The sequence below is a fragment of the Cavia porcellus genome, unplaced genomic scaffold (genome assembly GCF_034190915.1).
Source record: "Cavia porcellus strain 051 isolate PalLab524CR breed Dunkin Hartley unplaced genomic scaffold, mCavPor4.1 scaffold_1, whole genome shotgun sequence".
In the NCBI taxonomy this organism is placed as follows: Eukaryota; Metazoa; Chordata; class Mammalia; order Rodentia; family Caviidae; genus Cavia; species Cavia porcellus.
The window spans coordinates 142,538,239-142,562,151 of record NW_026947484.1 but is presented as its reverse complement, the minus strand read 5'-3'; the positions used below and the strand labels follow the sequence as shown (position 1 = coordinate 142,562,151).

At 39.4% G+C, this 23,913-nt stretch overlaps 1 protein-coding gene across 1 annotated transcript; it reads left to right on the top strand.

Annotated features, from left to right (window-relative positions):
- On the top strand, positions 1 to 22,048 carry LOC100722313 (high affinity immunoglobulin gamma Fc receptor I-like). Its single transcript, XM_063253065.1, has 7 exons — positions 1 to 31; positions 524 to 544; positions 1,334 to 1,592; positions 14,820 to 15,076; positions 15,954 to 16,241; positions 16,671 to 16,735; positions 21,809 to 22,048. Exons 1-7 carry the CDS (start codon positions 1 to 3, stop codon positions 22,046 to 22,048), a joined length of 1,161 nt encoding a protein of 386 aa, XP_063109135.1.
- Positions 22,049 to 23,913: the final 1,865 nt, after the last annotated feature.

Here is a 23,913-nt window from a genome sequence, read left to right as displayed (position 1 = left end):
ATGTGGCTTTTGCCAGCTCTTCTCCTTTGGAGTAAGTTGAACTCAGGGAAGTGGTTAGAAGGAGACAAGCTTCACCAATGAGGAATTAAGATTTTGTTTTCCTTTGATATATTATAATAGAAATCATGAGCATGGAGGCAACTGTATCTGGGCTTTGATGGTTTTTTTGTTTTTGTTTTTGTTTTTTTTTTTTTTTGGTGCTTACTACATTAAAAGAATGTAAAGGGGAATCCAGAGTTAGCATCACATCTGAAAATCTCATATTAACATCCTAATTGTGGGTAGGGTGCAGCTATGGTGGTAAAGCACTTGTTTGGATTGTGCCAGTCCCTGGGCTTTTCCCTAGGGAAAAAAGTAAATCAATGCCCATCAGTTCAGCTGATACTTGCTTTTGAGAAAGAGGGATAGAGAATCTCAAGAGACCTAAGGTATCCTTCTGAGTCTACATCGATTTCTATTCCCAACTTGCCTTTTATCATTTCCTACTAACAAACTGATGTTTCTATTCTCTGGTCTCTTGCAGTTCCAGTTGGTGGGCAAGTGGGTGAGTGGCCTCCAGCCCAACTTTACTTATACCACCTTTATACTCCCAAAGAAAATAAGCATCATTGACCTAAAGAAGAGGGTTTAGGGAAAGGGTAGATATGAGAAAGACTTGTAAATTATGTAAAATCCTCCCACATTCAGAGTCTGATTTTTTACAGAATCCTGATTTTTTAAGTTTTCTTGTTATTTGAGGTTTTCTGAATGACTCCTGACTGCTCAACTCTGTATATACAACAACAGGGATGAGCCACAACTGCAGAAATGCAGAAGTTGTTCTGCTGGGTTTTCCAACACACCCTAGCTAGACTAGTCCCCTCTGTAGGAGAGCCAAGCTGGTTTATTCTTTGCAGAGAGAGCCAGGACCACATAGTGATATCTTCAAAGCCAGGCATTTCTAATGCAAAAGCCTCTGAGGGTCTATGTTTTACCCTTAGAGATAACACAGCATCAAGGACAAGGAAACTGGCCCAGTCAGTTGTCCTATCTTAAATGCTGCTTCTACCTTACCAACAGGGAGAACCATGTCAGCAACCCAATGTTCCTCCTTAAGAACCCAATAGTCTCAACCCTGATATTAAGATTTGATAGCATAAACAAAGCTTCCTGAAGTGGGGCTTACATGCTCTTAAAGATGTAAATTCTAATTTGTCTATCTTTTCAAATTAATATAAAAATGCATTTTTCCTTGTGTTTTCCATGAAACTTTACTAATCACTCAGAGCCTTCCTTTCACTCCACTTGTTGATTATTTGTTTCTTGTTTTTATTTCTGTTTTATACACAAGCAGACTTCACAAAGGCAGTGATCATCTTGCAGCCTCCATATATCAATATGTTCCGAGAAGAAAATGTAGCCCTGAGATGTGAGGGACCCCAGTTCCCTGGGCACAGCTCCGTGCAGTGGCTCCTCAATGGAACAACCATTCAGATCTCAACTGCCAGACACAATATCACTGCGGCAAGTTTCAGTGACAGTGGTGAATACACGTGCCAGACAGGGCTCTCAGCACCAAGTGATCCTGTGCAACTGGAAATCCACGCAGGTGAATAAGGCATGACTAGAAATCAAAGTCTTCCTTTGTGTGAATGCCAGATGTGAGTGTTTGTGTACCTGTGTGTATGTGTGTGTACAATGCTCAGCTCTAATAGACAGAGACATGATGCTTTACAATGTGAAAGTAAGTCAATATACTCCAAACATTACCCAAAGGTTCCCCCATGGTGGGCCCCCATTGAAGAGAGTAACTGGAGAAAAATTCACACATGAGGATTTTATCGTTATTTAAATTTATTCCTGGGTACAGTAAATAATAATTCAGGCAAATGTATAAGGATGAACAATGAAGTCTCTAGCATTCCATGACCCTAGTCCTGAAGCTGCCTTCCACAGAAGCGAAACTGTTAGTATCAATTAGCTGTAAAAAACACTATGGTTGATAGAATATGGTACATCTGACACCTTTTGTCATATGAAAAGAAAGTCTCTATACTAATAGACATTTGCTTTTATGTGTTTGCTGTGCAACTACACCATGATTAACTTAACCATTCTGCTTGTTAGTAAATGTCTAAGATGTTTCCCTACTTTTACAAGTAATGCTACCATAAAAATATCATACACATAGTCTGTAAAATTCTAATAATATTTTAAACATGAAGTCATATGAAACTGTAATAAATAGAAACAAAAACAAATTCATCACCCTCTTAAATCTGTAATTCATTTTTATTTGTCAAGAGATGGAGACACAATATTCTTAGGGCAAAATGTTTTATTATTCTGGACAATATTTTAGATAGTTACAATTATTTAGTTAGTTAAAAGCAAGGAGCTCATATGTCTTTGTAATTGATAATATGAGGTACTACATGATAGAGGCAGAATTAGATTAATGCAAACTCTGTTGCTTTTAGAGCAAATGTGGTTTAGCTAAGGAAATGTTAAGAATGTCCAGGGAAGAGGAGATGTTCTTCGTGTCCACTAGGACTTTGAAAATAAGTTCTTAGTAATGCGAATGAGGAAAAGATGAGGATAGCTAATACAACTGTCCCAATAAGAAATGTTGTTTATTTTGGGCGGAAGTATTCCATGGGTCAAATGACAAAAATATAGTGTATGGCTGGGAAGAGCCCATTTTTTTCTTTGTATAAACTATAAAGTGCATGTAACAAACTTTAAATGTGCACCTCAGTAAATTTCACCATATAAACAGTGCCTAACTCCAGAAACACAATATCTCCAGGACCCCAGAAACTTCTAATCCATTTCTAGTCACCATTCCCACCACAAGTTTTGTCTCTTTTTGAACTTCATATAATGGAAATAGTACGGTACAGGAGATATTCTTTTGAGTCTGGCCCCTGTTTCTCTACATTATAATTGCAAATTTTATTAGCTAGAAGTAAATCGCTTTCATTACTCGTGCTAGTACATATTTTCTCCTTCTACTGATGGACCTAGATTGTTTCCAGTTTGGGCCTCTTACAAATAGTACTATTGTGGTCTTTTTTCACATGTTGTTTTGTTGTAGAGAAGTAACTCTGAACCTGTTAGATGTGTCAAGCTTGTGTCTCAAGATGCAAAAGAATGGAGTTGATGACAAAGGAGGTTAAGAGGATAAAGTTTTATTAAGAGAAAGGCCCTGAGAGGCAAGATGGGACCCAAAAGTGGGTTGCTGCTAAGGTTCTTTGCCTAGGGAGTTTTTAAGTTGTAAAATCACAGCATAGTTTATCTTGGGTTAACCTTCAACCTATAAGATTACAACTACAGTTACTTAACTAATGCTGATTTATAGGAAAACAAAGTACAGTGAATACCTATATTCCCAGCACTTGAGAGGGTGAAGCAGGAGGATTGTCTAGAGTTTGAGGCCAGCCTGGGTTACATAGTGGGTTCAAGGCCAGCCTAAACTACATAATAAGACTCTGTCTCAAAAAAAAAAAAAAAAAAAAAAAGACAAGAAAAAGGAATACAAGGTATGTAGCAAGGGTACCTAGCACATAGAGGAGCAAAGCATTTCTGGAAGGGATGAGAGTGAGGACCAGAGTGTTCTGCTCACCTATCTACATGTTTATTATGTTGTTTTTATGTGTTTGTTATATTGCTTAGGCTTATTGGCCCAAATGGTACTAGTTACACTGTACCTTTAAGCTGTTACTTATCTCTGAGGAGGCTTGCAGGCCATAGCCATTGTGTCTCAATCTTGGGACCTAGTTTCCATCAATTCAGCCCTTAACTATGGGCCTAGTTTATCTCATCTCTGTTTTGATTCTGTCTTAGGTCTGGTCTTCTTCTTTTTAACTGCCTATTAACTTCTATCTAATTTAACTATCTGTGTTATATCTTAACTCTCTGTAATATTTCAACCTCTGAAGAGATATCTCCGACTGCTGTTGGGGGAAATGAGTGAAGACACTGTAGGATGTTGTTGTTGTTGTTGTTGTTGTTGAAAGGGACTGCTGTTTTGAATGGCAGTCAGAGATGCTCTCAGGGGCCTATCTAGAGGCCCTCCACAGGCATTGGGCGTGGTGGAAAGCAGGTGGATACCTGAAAACCTAGAGGAAACAAAACCATGCAGGCAGGTCAGGACACAGGATCCAAATAAGATTGAGATAACAATCACCATTATTGTCAACAAGAACTTTTATCAGTCAGAGCCACTAAGGACCTTATATATAGAGGATATAGACGCGGCTTTTGGATTGAACATAGCATTAACTTGTTGGAGGTGATGGAGACCCATAGAGAGATTAGACAAAGAGTCAAAATACAAATTTAGCCTTGTGTTTTCCTTAAAATGTCTAGGACCTTCCAGTTTTGTAGGGCCCTGTCTCACTAACTGCACTATTATGGTGTCCTTTGTGGCCCTTTGGGTATAGTTAGTATCTCTATATGGTGCATGACAGCTTTTAGTCCCAGGGAAGGAACAAAGATATCCAAATGATCATACTGGTGAAATACATTTTGAGATCACTGGTGTGGGAGAGGGGTAAGTCAATATTTTTAACTCATCTGTTTTTTTTTTTTGTTTTTTTTTTAAATTTATTTTTTTTGTCTTTTTCCTTTTTATCGGTACCAGGGATCGAACTCACGACTGCCTGCTTGCAAGGCAGGCATTTATGCCGCTGAGCTAAATCTCCAGCCCCAACTCATCTGTTTTTTAACTGGGTGTTTTTTTAAAGAGCATCTCCCCATCTGTCCTAGCGTTAATGAAAAGATGCCACTGAGGGTACACTATCTAATTTTACCTGCATTGTTATTGGGTGTGTATAATGATCATATGGATTTTGTCTCATATACTTAATGACATTGGTCCAAGGTGAGTAAAAGTGATTTTTGTGTTCTTAATATAAGGAGACCTTTTGACTAAGGCATCTTGCAATGGGAGTCAAATACACATAGTCATCCCACGCCTAGAAGTATCTATCCTGATATCTGTCACTGTTAGGTCTAACAATGGGCCTTGGGACTTTGTACTGAGTTAGAAGGGGCTCTCGTAGTGCCTGTAGTAGGCTTCAGTGATATTGTTGGGGAAAGCAAATTATGTCATGGACCATAAAGTGTAAAATGTCTAGGCCATTTTGTCATCTGGTAAGCTATTTGTCATCTGTTGAGCTATTTTATGAGTTAAAGCGGGTTTTGTAACAATTTTGTAGTTTGTTTCAATCCTTTCCTGGAGAAGAAGATATCTACCAGGGAAGTCCTGAGGTATTTGACAAGGGAAAGTAGGCTTCCATCTCAGCAGGATGTTTGCTTATAAGACTTTCTATATTTATATTGAGCCCATATTAAAAATAAATTCGATTTTACATGTTTTTTGTTGCTGGGGTTTTTTTTCCTGAAAAGTTTCACTCTGCACAGAGGAGAGGGGCTCAGTGCTTGCGGCTGCTTTCCCCATGGCAGCCAGCATGCTGCTCAGCTCCTTGCATTTCCTCTTGGCATGGATGTGCATCCCCAATTTCTTGACAAACCGGAGGGACCGCCTGTCCTTGGAGGCCTTGAGCAGCTCACACCTCCCAGATCACGTCCCCAGAGGCTTCATGTGCTTGGTGAGGCACCAGCAGCAGCAGCTATACCTTGGTAAATGGCAGCTATACCTCATACTTTCCACCTTGCGGCCAGTGTGAAGGCCCGCAGTCATGGGATAGTGCAGAGCCATGGCTGGTGCTCTTCACTGGCTGCCTGATAACCCCCATTTTTAAAAATTTTTTATTTTTAACAGATAAAACAGAATAAATCCAGTCAAAACAATCCATTGAAAATGAAGCAAGAATCCCAAACAGTGAAAATGATGCAAGACTTCAAAACAAGATAATAGGAAATCAACACTGGCTGCCATAATGCCTGTTCTTATCTTCAAAATAGCTGTCCATACCATCAGACATATTAAAGTCATTGATATTCCCTTTTTAGGCTGTATAAGAATACCTATGAGAAAAGCAAAAAATAATATTTCAGACTATGTCACTAAAGGGGTGACTTATTTTTAACAGGAACTTTAAATTTTTTACTGGCTTACAGCGATATTTAGCAAATCACACTCGGTACTGACACTGGGTCCCATGGCTCAAGTCAGGTATGAGTTATATTGGAATGGAGATCAGCTACTTTGACAGCTGAGGAAGTTGACATGAGGATGGTCTTTTTCATGTTGGCCCTAGGAAAGGAGATGAGAAGGGAAAGACTTCTCCAAGACATCCAGGGTAGAATGTGGGACTTTTTAACTCTTTTGCCTGCGCCTTGTTAATTCTTGAAGGATCTGTTGGAATTCAGCTAATAAGATGACTTATTTTAACAAAGCATGCTTTTGTTGTTGTTCTTTTTGATTTTTTTATGAAAGAAATGATTGTTAGTGAGGAAAGGACACCCATAAAGCATTTTAAAAACTCAACATCTGAGGTGTATGCCTTATTTTAATGAAGCTAAGAGAAGCAAGTTAGGCCATTGTAGGTGGGTCTCCTGAGCCACCTACAAAGACATTGAAGGTGTCTCTAAAGGGTTCATCTAGTTTTTCAGTTTTTTTGATGACTGAGATCTCTAAGTACAATGAAGATGACAAAGAATGCCATGTACCTTGGAAACACCCTGAATAACTGCTTCCTTAAAGGAAGGCCCATTGTTTCTTTGTAGAGTTTAAGAAGAAGAAGCCCAAACCTAGGGAAAATTTTTGACACTGAGACCTTTGCTACTTCTTGTGCTCTCTTTGTCTTGTAAAGGAAAACTTTAATCCAACTAGTGAAGTATCCACCCAAACTAACAGGTATTGGAACACTTTATTTTGGGGCACATGGGGAAAATCAAGTTGCCAGTATTTGCAGGATATCTGCCAAGTCTCTGTGCGGCTGGAAGCACCATGGTTTGGTTAATGGAATTATTTTTTGGCACAGTTACATGTCTTATTCATTGCGTAGTTGGAAACAGATTGTTTTTTAGAAATAATTTTGCCATTTGAGAAGTTTTATCTCTTCCTAAGTGGATTGTTTGACGTATAGGTGTAACAGCCTTTCATTGATTGGCAGCTGGGAGAACTCGCCATCATTGGACTGTAACCACTCTGATGGAAGGAATTGGCACCTCCCCCACCCCAGGAAACAGCCCCCTCAATTTCTGATTGAGAGTAGGTTGAGTTTTGATCTAAGGGACTTTCCTAGATCATGGGAGCTTGAAGGAGGGGCCTTGGGCATGGTTTTTGCAGGTGCATTTACTCATCAGTTACCCTGTGATACGTTGCCAAGTCAGCAGGATGTCAAGGAGCTGAGTTCGAGCAGCAGAAGACATGCAGAGTGGAGTGTTACAGGCTGAAATAATCAGGTTCCACCTTACACCCAGAAACCAGCCTTACCTTCACTGTAACTAGCAGCACTACCCACTGACCCACCAAAAATTTATCACTGTCCTTCTGGGACTAATCAATACAGATGTGGGCTGTTCGCTCACTTTGTCTACTGTAAGGGCAGAGACACACCCTACAGTGGAAATTTATTTCTTTCCTTATTTTTTGCTTTTGTTTTGTTTTCCTGAGTTTGTTAGTATATGAGTGTGAATATTGTTTGTAGTTTTCGTGTTGTTCTGCTCTATTCTTGATTTATTTTTTTCTTCTCTTTCCATTGTGTCTTTTTCATCAGTTTCTGAAAGTCCGTATAATCTTCCTTTGTCCTCCAACCTTGCCTCTAATCTCGTCCTCTTCTTCTATTTATCTATCTTTTTCTTCCCAACCTCTCTTAAATTTCCTTTCCTAAGGGTAAAAGTGTAATATTGAGTGCATATTTACTGTGTGGAATTTTCTGGTTTCTTCTAGATTTTGTTATATAACCACAAATATACTTCACACAGTTAAAGGTGGAAAATTAATAGTTATCACAATTCAGTGAAACTTTGACTTATAAACTCAGATCTTTTGTGAAGGCTGATTGTAGCTACATTGTCAATTGAAGGCTCAGGCTCCTCTACACAGCCTTCAAAGTCTCTTCCCTGTAGACAGGCAGATCTCTGTTTCCTTAAAAAGACATTGGGCCATAATTTCTCAATTATCCCTATATAGGAAAAGATGTTATCATGTTCTTTCCAAAAATCTTTAAGGGTTAACTCCATATCTGAGACCAGAGATAGCTGGAAGCACAAGTTGTCAGCCTTCGGGTTATAACTTAAGACTTTGGTAATATGTTACAACTAAAATTCTGATCACAACACAAGTTGTTCATATGTCAGGCTAGTTGTAATTCAATGTTCTATTGCATGTCATTTTCTAAGATGTGCTTGAGGCTATCATTGCTGATTGTACTCCTTTAGGAAATGTAACAATTATTCTAATCAGTTATTCTTCCTCGTATGCCAACACTGAGATTATCTCAGGGTCATAAAAAATATAAGGCAATGCCAAAGAACCAGGACCCAGGCCACATAGGCAGCAACTTCTCATCCTCAATAATTTGAAGAGGTAGGGACTTGCAACAGATTCAAAACTCAAATCCAGCTACACACAGACATCTCTGAGAGGCAGTCATTTCCTAAAAGTTCTGAATACCACCAATAAAGCCATGTGCCATAAGCAATTTACAATCATCAACCCAGGAAGTAAACTAAAAGAAAGAAAAAGATGAAGAAGAAAAATAAAGAAAATGAGAAGGCACAAGCAAGTTGCAATGCCAGATTCCCAGCTCACTAAAAGCACACTCAGGTGACAATGAGGGAGAGCAATCCAAAAGCCACCTACTTGGACACTCTGAGATGGTAACAACAGAAGTACCAAGTAGATGAAAGAGACTCCAGAAAAAAAATTAAATCAGACATAGTTTCTCGTAATACTACAGAGATGATGACCCTGAGGAACACAGTTAATCAATCTAAAATAAACAATTAAAAAATAAAGGCATTTAGGAAAATGATGGAAACCATGGACACTTAACACAGGAAAAAAATATAATCAGATTCAAACAGATGTCCAGGAGACTCAATATTCCATTGAAAATATGCACAGCAGAATTTTCCAAATATGCACAGAGGAAAGAATCTCAAATATAGAAAACAGGATTTCAGTGAGCAATCATGAAAACAAAAACTGACTAAAAATTGTAAGGGACCATGAAAAATCAATCCAACAAAGAATAACATACAATAGATAAGAATCAATGAAAAAAACAAAGCAGAAAATAGCACAACTGACCAGCAGGGCATGGTGACGCATGCCTTAATCCCCGCACTTGGAAGGGGAGGATCATTGTGAGTTTGAGACCAGCCTGAGCTACAAAATGAAGTTAAGTCCAACCTGAAATGCATAGTAAGACACAAGACACAAAGAAGAAAAAAAAAAAAACTCTTTCATCAAAGAAATGGCAGAAAATTTCCCAAGGAGGGAAATGGAATTTGACATGCATATAAGTAAGGCATATAAAACTCCAATTAGTCATGATCAAAATAAGTCTACCTCAAGGTAGATTTGTATAATAGTCAAGATTCCAGAAATTTAACAAAGGAAAAATATTAAGAAACAAGTCATTCATAAAGAAAAGCCCATCAGAATCACAGCAGACTTCTCACAACCACCCACAAGTCAAGGAACGCTTGACCCAGATTGATATATCTTGCAAAACTATTTTTCAGAATTGTTGGAAAAATAAGATGTTTTCATGACAAAGAACAGCTGAGGAAATTTAGGACTACCAAACCAGTATTGCAAAATGTACTCAAGGTCATTCTAAAAAGAGATAATAAGGGTTACAACTCCATGAACCTCAACACAATAAATCCACCAGGCAAGATAAATAATTCAGAAGGGGAAAAATGACCAACAATAAGAACATAACATGTCAAAGATAAGTCAATGCATATCAGTTATAACCATCAGTGTAAATGGTCTCAATTCACCAAACTAAAAACTGACTGGCGGAATGCATCAAGAAGCAAGATCCATCAATCTGCTGCATACAAGAAATACATTTAATTCAGAAATAAATTTATAGACTGAAACTTAAAGGATGGAAAAACTGTGACAGGAACCCAGAAAAAAAGCAGGGGTAGATATTCTTTTTGCAGACAAAGAGTATTTCAAACCACTACTGATCAAGAGAGAGAGAGAATGTCACCACATGCTTATAAAGGGAACAATCCAAGAGGAAGAGAGAACATATATGCACCAAATACCAGCACACTCAACTATACAGAATATTAACGGAAATGAAAAATCAAATAAGCACTAATGCAGCTGTAATGGGGGATCTCAGTGCTCCACTATTACAGATGACCTAGGCAAAAAATCAACAAAGCAATATCACAACTGAATCAAACTTTTGAACAGATGGACTTAGCACATGTCTACAGTGTTCTGCCTCACATCAGAATACACATTCTTCTCAGCTGCACATCGGGCATTTCCAAAAATAGATCAGAATCTAGCTTAGTGAACATATGTAATTAAATGCAAAGACACTGAAATTAGCCCATGTATATTATCATCCCATAGTGCAATGAAATTGGAAATCACAGAAATATATGCTCAGCCATGTTTACAGCAGCACCGTTTGTATTAGCCAAATCTTGAAAATAACCCAAATGTCCACCATCAGGTAAATGGATAATGATGTGGGTTTTTTAAGACAATGGAATACTACTTTGCCATAAAGAAAGACACACTTGACATATTTCTAGGAAAACATGTGTATTGAGACCGTAACTTTAAGTGAAATAAATTGGACCCACAAGTGCAAATATCACATTGTTTCTTAGGTGTGAGAAAACAAAAATGTAAATAAGGACCAAAATGTGTAATAGGAACTATGAATTAGAAAGAAAACATTCAAATGGAGAGTAGAACAAGGGAGTGGAGGGGAAAAGGAAACAAGGGGAATAGACTTAAAAATGGGAAAAGAAGCAAAACATGGAAATAAGGTTTTTGTAAATGAGAAGGGGAAGAGAGGTTGAAGAAAGGTAGGGGGATACAAAAAAAAACAAATGATATCACTTGTAGATACAACTTTTCTAGGATGAATGTGATATACATATATGTATCTAAAGTATACAAATAAAATCTGATTTAAAAAGAAACTAGAAATCAGTGAGAAAAGAAACCACAAGAACTTCATAAACACATGGAAATTAAGCAATATTTGGAGCAACAAGTGGGCCACAGATATAAAGAGAATATTAAACAATTTCTACAATTATAATGCCAACCCAACATATTAGAATTTATGGCCCACATTGAAAGTTCCCTTACAAGCAGTGAATTCCTATATCAGAAAAACAGAGCAAACTCAAATAATCAAGCTTATGTTGAACTTCAAGCTTCTAGAAAAAGAAGAGCAAATTATAAGAAGAAGGAAATTAACAGCAGACCAGAACCCAGTGTGGTGATGCCCACCTGTTATCCCAGGACTCAGGAGGCTGACGCAGGATTGCTGAAAGTTCAAGGCCAGCCTCAATTGCACAAGGAAACCCTGGCTCAAAAAGACTAAATAAATTAATAAATAAGATCAGAGCAGAAATCAGTGCAATAGAGACCAAGAAAATAATACAAAGAAATCAATAAAAACAGTTGATTCTTTGAAAGGTTAAATAAAACCATCAATCCGTAAGTCAACCTTATCCAAAAAAAGGAAAGAAAAGTCTTGGAGCCATGCAGTTAGGAATGAAAAGGTTGAAATCGAAGCAGATCCTGTAGAAATCCAGAATATTATCCAAACCTACTTCAAGAACTTGTATTCTAATAAGATGTAAAAAGCAAAAGAAGTAGACAGATTTCTTGATACATATGAATTACCAAAACTGAATCAAGAAGATATAAAAATACGAAATAAACCAATATCAGTCAATGAAATAGAAGAAAAATACTAAATAGAAGAAAATACTAAATAAACCAATATCAGTCAATGAAACCCACAAGAAAGAAAAACCCAGTTCCTGACAAATTCATTGCTGTTAGATGCTCTGCTGAATTCTACAAGACATTTAAAGAAGACCTAATGCTGCTACTTATCAAACTCTTTATTGAAATGGAAAGGGAAGTGGTATTCCCAGAATCATTCCTAGAAACAAGAAGTGCACTGATACCAAAACCAAAGAAAGACCCAGCAGAAAAAGAGGACTATAGCCCAGTCTCCCTAATGAACACAGACACAAATATCCTGGATAAGATATGGTAAGTGGAATTCAGCAAATCATCAGTGGTTACACACCATGACAAAGAAGGATTCACCCTGGGATGGCTCAATATGCAAATATCGATAAATGTAATACACCATATTAACAGAGCCAAGGACAAAAACCACATGATCATCGCAATAAATGCAGAAAAAGCATTTGACAAAATCCAACAGCTGCTCCTGATAAAAACTACAGAAAATTGTAATAGGTCTTTATCTCAATCTGATAAAAACCATCTATGACAAACCAACAGCCAGTGTTATACTAAATGGACAAAAACTGAAAACTTTCACTCTAAAATGAGGAGCAAGACAAAGATGTTCATTGTTTCCATTCTTATTCAGTATAGCTCTGGAAACATTAGCCAGAGCAATTTGACAAAAGAAATGGAATACAGATAGGAAAGAAAACAGTTAAATTATCATTATCTGAAGGTGACATAATACTCTACATAGAAAACCCCAAAAACTCCACCAAGAGACCTCTAGGTTTATTAATCAAATTCAGTAGCATGGCTGAATACAAACTCAATAATCAAAAATTAAAAGTGGTCTAATATACAAATAGCGAATGCACTGAGAGAAATTTGTGAAACAGTACCTTTCTCAATAGCATCCAAAATAAAACCCCGCATGAAGTACATACGAATCAGTCTAATGAAGTAAACATCTTTACACTGAAAACTATAGTACCCTGAAAAGGGAGATTTAAGAGGATATCAGAAAATGGAAAGATATTCGTTGTTCGTGAGTTGGAAGGAAAGACCCAGGGAAAAAATGGAAACAAAGATTTGTAAATAAAAAGGGGAAGAAGGATTGAAGAGAGGGGAGGGGAATTGGGAAAAAAAGAAAAATATGTCGTGTACATGTACAACTTCCCTATGATGAATGTTATATTATGTATATCAGAATTTTAGCAATAAAAGGGAAACTAGAGTTGGCCTACAGCATTACATTATAACTGCTAAGCTAATACTGATCCAACAGAGAAGCCAGTCACATAGCAAGAGTACATGGGAAGAACAAAGGCATTTTGGGGAAGGGATGGGACTGGATGCTCTGGTCACCCACCTGGGGGACTGAGGTCTATCTGCACTTTACTTAAGCAGATGATACCAATCATAGTACAATAATAGTCTCAAGTTACTGTTTAACCATCAGGCATGTAGACTTGATCATTGCATCTTTACCGTGAGGCGTAGTCTTCAACATATGCCCATCAAGCCTGAGTTGTGATGCATTCTCATCTTCTGCACTGACTCCTTCAGGGGCCTAGTCCTGTCTCACTGCCTATTAATTTGTGTCTAACTTAGCTGCCTATAACAGTGCTAGATACGGCAAAGCTTTGGGCCTTTGTTGTTCATCTGTGCAGAGGCTTGTAGGACTCATGATCATGTATCAATCTTGGGACCAAGTTTCTATCCATTTAACCCTTAACTACAGGCTTGGTTTGTCTCCTCTCTGTTCTGACTCTATCTTGGGCCTGATTCCTTTTGAGCTGCCTATCAACTTCTAATTTTGCCAACTGTAATACTTTGGTGTACATATATGCCTATCACTGGAAAATTACTAAGAGTGGAATTGCTGGGTCACAAAATAGGTATATTTCAGCTTTCAGAGAGACTGCTAAATAGTTTTTCAGAGCTGTTTTACCAATGCATAATTTATCATTTTATACAGAGGTTAAGAGTTTTAGTTCCTTTCATGCTCACCCAAACAAAATGTTTCAACTTTTGCCATTGTAGTACATGTGTAGTAATAACACATTGTAGTTTTAATTTGTGTTTCCTTAATATCAACAGTTTTTACATGTCTATTATGTATTTGAATATTCTTTTATAAAGTATCTGGCAGATCTTTTGACAATTTTTCTATTAGCTGTCTTTTTCTTATTGACATACAGTGGTTATTTATATATCTGGAATAAATCTTTTTCAAGCATTGCACATATATTCTCACACTCTGTGGCTTGCCTATTCACTATGGCAGCATCAAACACTCTAAAAGTTGCTCTACATGTATCACTGGAATACCTGCCTTTCATTTTAGATATGTTCTGAAGGGAGAAAAGCCCTACTGTATATTCTCCTCCTTGTGTCTCTGAAAGTCTAATCTTAATTTATCTAAATGAATAGCCACAGGGAAAGAAAAACTAGGGGAAGCTTTTATGGTTATGTACAGAGGTGTATATTGAAAGGGAGAGCATTTGACCTGACATTTGTTTTGGCTGATGATATTGTGTGTGGGTATTCCTGCCAATTCTGTAGCTCACAGACATCTGGATATGATTGCTATTTTGTCGTAAAATATGTCACCCTATTAACAAGTATTGCAGAAGTTAGGAATACGTAATACATTTGGTTTTTCATTTTAGTGTAACAAATTATCAGAGACTTAAAAATTTAAAACAACACATTTATTATCTACTGGTTTCATGGATCGGGCTTAGCAGCATGCTCCACTTAGAGTCTCTCAAAGGCTCCGAGCAGGGTGTCGACAGCACTGTGATTCTTTTCGGCGTTCTTCCAGGGTCATCAGTCGAGTTTCCATCCTTGTCATTATGGACCTGATGTCCGCCTTTCTTGTCAATTGGGAACTCCATTGTTTTCATGAATTTGGGGTCTGTGTTTTTTCAACTTGGCTGCTGCTTCAGCCTTCCAAGAGAGTCCTCACTGAAGGAAAACCTTTGCCCTCGAGGTGTCATGGATGGAAGAATAAGCTGGTATACAATGTGGTTTTCTATCAAAAGGGAAAGCCTGTTAATTATTATCCAGATTCTGCACTCACTATTCTGAAAGCCAACGTGAATCACAGTGGTGTCTATCACTGCTCAGGCAAAGGAAGATCACCTGCCCCCTTCACATTGACAGGAGTACCTGTGATGGTGAAAGATAGTGTATCTAAATGGTTATAGAGCTATAGTTGTAAAGATCCAAAGGACCAGCATAAATCATCTAAACCCTCATTTCAATTCGTAAGAGATAAACTGCTTAAGTGAGTGGGCCCATCCGTTGATCTTTCCAGTATACCATGTCCTATCAATCACAGGAGCTAAACTCAAAGTCAGGACATAATGAAGACCTATTTTATCAATTTGATTTTAGTTTGCAAAGAACAGAGACTCCTTCAAGGTAGCTAGAAAAGTTATTAGAAAATAGCCCAGTACAATTTCATGAATGCTCATGGAAGTTGAAAGCAAGACATTAGGAGCTGGTTTCATCTGTCTCTCTAGGACAGTACAGCTTTCTGATCCTACTTCTCTCTAAACATCTGCAAACTAAGCACCTTCCCCTGTCCAAGTTTACATGTAGTTCTTGCTCTGACCATTTCATGATCTTTCCGGTTAGCACCCATAGTCATCGGTGACATTTTCCATTAAAAAAACATTCATTCCTGTGGGAACGAAATTACTATCTCGGATTATTGTTTAAGAGAGGAGCACAAGTAGGGAATCACTGAACTGGAAAGGATGTGAGCTATTGCCTACTCTGGGCAGATCATTACCAAGAGGGTGCAGTTATATAATAACATGGCCATTCGGGGAAATTTGGGCCATATAAAAGAATTCTCCTATATGGATTCAAGCAAGTTGATAGCCTTAATTATGTCTGTTAGGTAACCCCCATAGTGACTCTCTTGTAAGCGGGAAAAATTCAGCTTATGGATGCAATTTCTTGGGGACAAGTTTCCAAGGTGGGAGAGGGTATGACCTTGTGAAAGAACCTTGATGCTGAAGGAGACAACTCTGTGCCCTATCAACTTTCTCTTCAGAGTTGTTTCCAGCTCCAGTGCTAACCTCATCCTTCGGTAGAGGATCCCCACCTCGGCAGAGGAAACTCAAGCTGAGCTGTGAGACAAAGTTGCTCCCACAGAGTTCTGGCGTGCAGCTTTACTTCTCCTTCCACATGGGCAACATGACGCTGAGTTCCAGGAATACATCCTCTGAGTACCACAATCTAACTGCTAGAACAAATGGTTCTGGGTCCTACTGGTGTGAGGCAGCCACAGAAGATGGAAATGTCCTTAAGCGCAGCCCTGTGTCAGAGGTTGAAGTGCCTGGTGAGTGAGGATTGGAAGCCACTGGCAAAGGAGAAGGGGCCATTTGCTGCCATGGAGCTGAGGCTTGTTTAGGGGTTTGATGATGGCCCAGCCAGAAGGAGCAAGTCTTTCTAGGAAAAGCTTGGGGTTGGGCCTTTCCACCATTGGTTGAGAACTTTAATATGCTCTTCACAGACGTCATTGTTTCCCTTCCTGCCTTTTATTTTCCTTCCCTTCATCTCATTCTTACTTCTTTTCTTCTCCTTCATTTTCTGTTCACGCTTCCTGTCACTCTTGTGCCACCTTTTGGCCCACTTAACCATTTCATCCCTGCCCTGTCCCTCACCAACCATCTCACCAGAAAATATTGAGCTTCTCCTGTCTGCTGCTAGTGGATCTGGGAATACAGACACTGGGGTGCCCATTTTGATTCGCATAGTGTATTTATAGGAAGTGATCTTGTAGACAGCACAGAAGAACCTGCCCGAGTGTCTGTTAAGAGAGGTAGTGAAATGGTGAGTTCAGGAGGAAAGATTCTTGGGGAAAATCAAAATAAAGTTAATCCTCAACCCAACCATAAAAAAGTAGAAATAGCAGTGATCTCTGAAATTAAGGAGTAAATCCTTAGCTTGGGTCCCTGGTAGTTAAACTCTTCCAAGGAGTTTGTCCCTGGTGGACAGCATAGAGCCCAGCTGGAGCTCCCTCCAGTTCTCCAGGCCCCCAAATTGCCAGTGCCTCATGGGGACTAGCACACTAGGCCTCAGTCAATCTCATTCCAGACAGAACTCAGCCAGATCCCTCTGATGTCTAAGTAGTGTCTCCTCTTTTTTTTTCTGTTTCAGGCCTCCAGTCACAAATTTCTTTCTGGCTTCACATCCTTCTCCATATGCCATTGTGCATAATGTTTTTAGCAGATACTATTCTCAGTTTGAGAATATGTAAAGAACTGCCAAGCGAGAGAAAACAGAATTTAGAAATCTCTTCAGCTTCTGATCATGGCGAGGAAGTAACTTCGGAAAATCCCGAAGACATTTAGAAGAAGAGATGAAGTATCAGGAACAAGACCCACAGCAAGGAAGGACACATGGAAGCCCTGGCAGGGAGACAAGCATTTGCTCAGAGGGTGACCATAGATTTAGGGACAGCCCCTGCCTCTTCCTCACTGTGGTAGTGCTTAGGCATAAATATCTGAAAATTAAATGTCACTTTCTAAAGCTTATAACTGTGGGTTCCATGGCTTATACCTCTTAAGTAAAGCTGACTTCAGTTGAGATAAATGTAGAAATTTGGTAATGAGATAATTTAAGACGAGACCTCTAAAATGATGAAAAATTTGAAAGTCAAAAAGAAATTTAGAAGTCAAATCTAATTATTCTAGTAATTTGAAAACAGTATATTTTGAAGAAGAGGATAAAAAGTTGAGTGTTGGGGTCAGGGATTTAGCTCAGTGGCTCAAGTGCTTGCCTGGAAAGTGTGAAGTCATGAATTTGATCCCTGGTACCAAAGAAAAGTTGAGTGTATGCCTAACTACAAAGGATTAAGGCACAAAATGAGAGCGAAAAAGAAGAGATAGAGGAAGGCACGCTGACATGTGCACACGCACACACACTGTGAGTGGGCAGGGGGTCATCGAGATCAGAAGGATGGGTGGAGGGTGGAGAGAAGGCAAAGAAGAAAATAAAACTTACACACCTGTCACTTTTGAGAGACTTTGAGAAAGAAAGCTCACATCTCTGTGTTTAACATAGTTGCTTTGCTGGCTTTTCTAGTTAGAAGAGTACATTTCCAGTTGTGTTATAGGCATGCAAAGGAGAAAATCAGGAGAAATGGTCGTGTAGTTCGGGCCTTTCCATTTGAGGCTTGCTCAAACCCTCTCTCTCCAGAGACCCCAGACATCCTGTCGGTGCACTCCAGGCTCTGGTCTACAGGAAGGCAGAATGTAGTTGCTGTTTTCTGTAATTAACCCAGGTCTCTAAGAATAGGCTCCAGGGAATTTCAAGCAAGGAAAAGCAGTGAGAGCATAAAGTCCTGGCTCTTGCCTTCAGAGATTTACTCTACTCTTCTGATTCCTAGTTGGATAGTAATCTGAGAGCAAAACATTTTCCTACTACTATATAACACAGCTGACACTGAAGACTGAAATATGTGAATAATATTTTAGTAGAAATTTAGGGATAAAAAAGAAGTTGAACAAACATAGCAACAAAATGTAGCTTATTTGGCAAAGAGGGATCATCCCCAGCAACCATCTACCCTGGCTCCATGTGGCTCCATAAAGCTCACCTTTAATACCAACCTCCTGGGAACCTCCCTGAACAACAAGCGGCCTGAGCCCACTGCTTGTCATCTGTACAAAAGTGAACAGTCTTCTCTGCTCACTTTTAGGAAAAAGGCACAATTATTATCTCCAATGTTCGTGTCATTTTATGTGATATCAGCAGTTGAACCCAGCTCTCCTGCCTGCCAGGCAAGTTCTCTGCCTCTGAACTACATCCCCAGCCACCAATGTTTGTATAAAAGAAGTGACTGAATATGGTAGCAGAAGTTTTGTTGATTACACAGGTTTGGTGTTACAGGCTGGAGAAACAGGCAAATGAGAACTGAAGGGAATCAGCCTCAAAGGAAAGAGTCCCAAAGACCCTCAGTAGTGACACTATCTTTAGAAGACTCCACCGGAATCACAAGCTGGAGGAAGGAGTGCAGTTCACACTCAGAACAGAAAGCGCTGCCTACACTCACAAGGTGGACAGAAATCTCAGGGAAAGGGCTGATGGGAAGGAGAGCAGACACAGATAGCAAAATAGCATAATTTCCTTCCCATTGTCAGCTTTCATGCTCCTTTGTCAGGCTTTTCCACGTTTATATCTTCGTCACAGTTTTTATGGGACTTTATTGTGTGAATCATTCATTTGACCACACAAATTTCTTAATTGGGCAATTTGCATTTCAGTCTTTCCTTATTTCTGGCTTATAGCTGTGCCAGGAATAGGTTCTTCAAGCCCACCATGTTCCTGTCTGCTCTTCCAGCCTCAGGGCCTTGGGCCACTCACACCTTCTCCAGGTAAGGTCGCAATCCTCTACTTCTCATAGGGGTTGCTCCTGGCACTCATCCCTCTCCATCTGTGTGTTCATTCCTATTTATTTATTTCTATTTTTATTTTTATTTCACCCAGTTCTGAAACATACTTGTTGACTCTGTTGAGAGAGGCTGAAAGGACCCTGAAACACTTCTGTCTCAGCATTTCCCACCTCTGGCAAAGCCTATGTGTGGATTTGGATTTGGTGGTGGTTAACTCTACTTGGGAACAGGGAGACCAAAGACAGGAAAGCAGAAATGTCTCTGGGTCAGCCCTTGAGCAGATGCTCAGACATTGACAAGGAAATTTTACCTTAGGGTATCACTTTTGGAGTCACTAAATTTACTTTCAGACATAAAGACAATGCACCGATCAGTTTAAGTCTTCACACCAAGTTTTCAGTTTTCTAAGAGAACTAGAAACACCAGACATGGTGCTCACCAGAGCCTTTGGAGCAGGCCACCTGGCACTAGCCTAGAGCATAGCCGTTCTGTGCCTTGGGACTCACATGCCACTTTCAGTCACACTCACCTGCATATACCAGAGAACACCGAAAACCAATTAAAGTCTCAGGATGGATCCTCAGTCAATAAAAATAGGAAGCTGGCAGATAAATATCGTGTACTTTGTCAACCCTCAATTGGGACTGTATTGTATTCCACTCTGTGTCTCAGAATGCTCTCTAAAGGACTAACTACAGGTCTCATAGTGACAATCTGCTCATTAGAGCCCCTTTTCCATCTTTCATTGCCGTATATTTACAGAGGTTAGGGACAGAATTAAATGGTAGATGTGGATATAGTAGCCCCTCATGAGATATTCTGAATGTTAGCATATTGTGGAAAGGTGGGGCAGAATTTATAACTGTTTTTACTTAAGGTGTTTTTGGTTTTGTTTTTGTGGTACAAGGGGTTGAATTCAAGACCTTCCCTGTGAGCTGCTTCTCAGCCTCCCCTCCTTTTAATACAGGCTCCTTAAATCCCTAAAGCATTTGTAAGGTCCTGCCCCAGTCTCCCGGGTGCTGGGATTACTGCCATGCAAACCTGGCTTCCCATTTAAAGACCTTACCTCTTTTTCTTTCTGAAAATGCTTGGTTGCCCGAGAGACTCTCATGAGAACAAGGTGGACAGAGGAAGGGAAATAACTACCCCTGTGGGTCGCAAACAGGCACAGCTCTGTACCTGCTCTAGTCATGCCTGAATTAGGCTGTGGCCAGATAGGCCCAGGAAATTTACATTTCAGGTAAACACTGCATTTCCAAGGAAAGGAGTGTGCTGGAGTTAAATTCCCGTTTTCTATTTTGTCGAATCATTTAGAATAATTGTTTCATTTTGCCTAAAAAGCACTGGATACCCTAAACCCATGTTCATATTATCACATGAGCACTTATTATCAGTCACTTATCTGTTCCTAAAAGGGATGTGTTAGTAGGTGCTATTGTAATTGTTTGCTGTAGTTGACAACCATCATTATACATAAACTTGAGCTTGTCCCTCCTTCAGAACCTGGGATGGAAAAATCACTGAAGGCTCAGGGCTCCTCATCAAGATGTCCCTTGGCGGGGGTCCCCTGCCACCCCCTTGTGCCCCCCCGGCCTGCACTACTGACCTCAAATGCAAGCTTTTCTGCAACAGGCTTTTTTTATTTAAAGAGAAAAAAAGAAAGAACATGAAAAACAAAGCAGTAAAAGGGTCCAAGTAATAGAGAATTTCAAGAAAAAAAAATACACGTAAGAAATCATCAGTTAATAGGTTACATATTATCTTCCCAGAAACAGTTGTCCAAATTATAAAATTAAAGCATATAAAGTGGACATTCATACAGTGACATTGTAGACAGTTTCGTTCAATGATCCAACAAAAGCTCAGTAATATGATTTTCCATTCTACATACTCAAACATACCTTCGGTTATATCCCTTAGTCCACCTTCCTTTCCTTTCTTTTTTACAATAACAATTAGACTTTTTGGGTTTTATTACTCCCACGGTTATTACTTTTTTTGAAAAGAATAAAACCAAGTGTGACTAAGCAAAACAGAGTCAGTTAGAACAGAAGTGTGGGCATAGTACCTGATGCAAAAATTGAATACCAGGTGATCAAAAGTGGTTACCATTGTGCCTCTTGCTATTTTTAAATTGAGTTGCCTATATTATCAGGTATAATAGAATTGATCAAACAGTATGAAGCATGCTGGAACCCCGAGGAAGGAAAATTGTGCTCTAAGTGGAGCAGCAGGGGGATGGGAGTGGGGAGCTGTGATGCTGATGAAAGACCAGCAAGCAATCATTCTGGTCTAGTAGTCCTGGTGCAAAGAGGGGCACCAAACTTGTGGGCATCCATACAAAATCCCAAGACTGCAGGGGTGACAGCCCAGTGGCAGGAAGGAAGCAGCCCTGGAGCTGAACAATCCTATTTAGATCCGGGCGGCGGGTCCTGCTCTGTACTCCCAGCACACCGCCTTGGAGATCGTAGCCTAGACCAGCCCTGGTGCAGGGGTTTCTGCCCACCAGGGGCACGGGCCAGGTGCAAGCCCGGCAGGGCGGCCCCCCTCGGAGGTGAGGACTCCAGACCACTGCCACAGAGCTTCCAGGAACCAGCTCCTCGGCCTGTTGCGAGGGACCCAAGCAAAGGCAGCCAGAGGAAGCGGCGGGACAGAAACCAAGTGCAGTGGAGATGGCTCCCTGCTGGCCGCCTCCTATAGCTCCTTGTGGACCCTGAGTGAGCAGAGCAGGTCAGCTGCCCTCAAGTGAGTGAAGCACAGAGCGTTGTCTACCAAGGTCCCTGGAATCTCCTGTCCTGGATGTCAAGTTTCCAGGCCTGCAAGAGGCCCAGGAAAGGACCTGAAGACAGGAAGCAGCTGGAGGCATGGCTCTGGCTGCACTCCCAAATTAGATAGAATCCAATGTCCTGGCCTGGAGGCTTCATTTGCAAGGATCTTGGTCCTCTGTAGTTCCCAGAACATTTTGTGGTTTGGTTTTCTGTTTTAAAGACAAGGTCTCTATATTCCAAATTCACCCACTCATAGTGAGTTCGAATTCATCATGTAGTCCTGCTGGCCTCAAACTCTAGGAGATTCTCCTGCTTCATCCTCCCCAGTGCTGGATTTACAGACCTTTGCTATCATGATCTGCTCGGCCTTCTGAGCCTAAACCCAGTGCCCCTCAGTGGACAGATGTGGAGTAGAACAGGCAACCTGTTGGAAATGAAGTGTATCAGTAGGGTTATCTGTGCTGTCCAGTCATGGTCTAGAGAACCCTGAACTCTTTTGGGGAGCACAGATGCCTCTTTTTTTTTTTTTTTTTTTTTTTTTTTTGTCTTTTTCCTTTTTATCGGTACCAGGGATCGAACCCACGACTGCCTGCTTGCAAGGCAGGGCCTTTATGCTGCTGAGCTAAATCCCCAGCCCCTCACAGATGCCTCTTTATGAGAGTCCTGGCCCATTTCAGAGCACTCAAGTGTCCTACTTTGTTTTTAAATTTTTAAATTTTTTATTTTAAAGAGATTAAGACGAAAGAGGACGTAACAAAGCATATCAAAACACAGCAATGTAAGCAACACAGTTTTTCACCACAAGACAAACCATAAGTAACAGTGACTACCATAATACCTCTTTCTTTGAAATAGTTGAGCATACCTTCATATACAATCATATCAAACATAACAAAATAGTATAAACTGTTGAAAAGAATGAAAGTATTACAGGGCGTTCAGAACCAAATATCAGAAAACAAACAGTGGCTACTATATTATCTCACTGTCCGTAAAAGTTTGTTTATTCTACCACACATATTAAAATCCAATTAGATAAAACATGACAGAACCAATGAAAACAGAAGAACAAAAGCATGGTAGGACTTCAAAGCAAGGTGATATTAAATAAGCACTAGCTATTATAATGTCTTGTTTTCTTCAAAATAACTGTTCACATCATCACAGATAATACAATCAAACAAACCAGGATAAAACCATTCCAACTAATGAATGAAACCATTATAAGGATTCAAAGCAATGTAATGGGGAATCATGATGACATAAACTCCTATGTACTCTTAACATTTCTTACACTAGGGAGACTAAAGTATTAATGCATGTTAGTTTGATTTATTTCACATAAGAGTATGGTCTCAAGTTGTGTCCATTTATTTATAAATATCTCAATGTGATCATACTTTTTTTAAAAGATTAAGCTAAAAGACGATATAACAAAACAGATCAGAACACAACAATTATAGCAACATAGTGTTTCACCACAAGACAACCCGACATAACAGTAGCTACCATAGAATCTCTTTTCTTAAAATAATTGAGTATACCTTCATACACTATAGTATCAAGAGAGTATAAAACCATTCAAGAGAATGAAAATATTACAGGGCATACAAAACCAACAAACAGAATATAAACAATGGTTACTATATTATCTCCTTGTCCATAAAAAATTTTATTTATATTATTACATATAACAAAATCCAGTGAGATACAACATAATAAAACCGATGGAGACCGAAGAACAAAAGGTTGGTAGGACTTCAAAACAAGATGATATTAAATCAGCACTAGCTATTACAATGTCTTGTTTTCTTCAAAATAGCTATCATACCATCACAGACAATAA

Coding starts and splice junctions, on each gene's coding strand:
- LOC100722313 (XM_063253065.1), top strand. CDS start 1: ATGTGGCTTTTGCCAGCTCTTCTCCTTTGGA. Junction 545..1,333: donor TCCAGTTGGTGGGCAAGTGG/GTGAGTGGCCTC, acceptor ATACACAAGCAG/ACTTCACAAAGGCAGTGATC. Junction 16,242..16,670: donor GTCAGAGGTTGAAGTGCCTG/GTGAGTGAGGAT, acceptor GTGTATTTATAG/GAAGTGATCTTGTAGACAGC.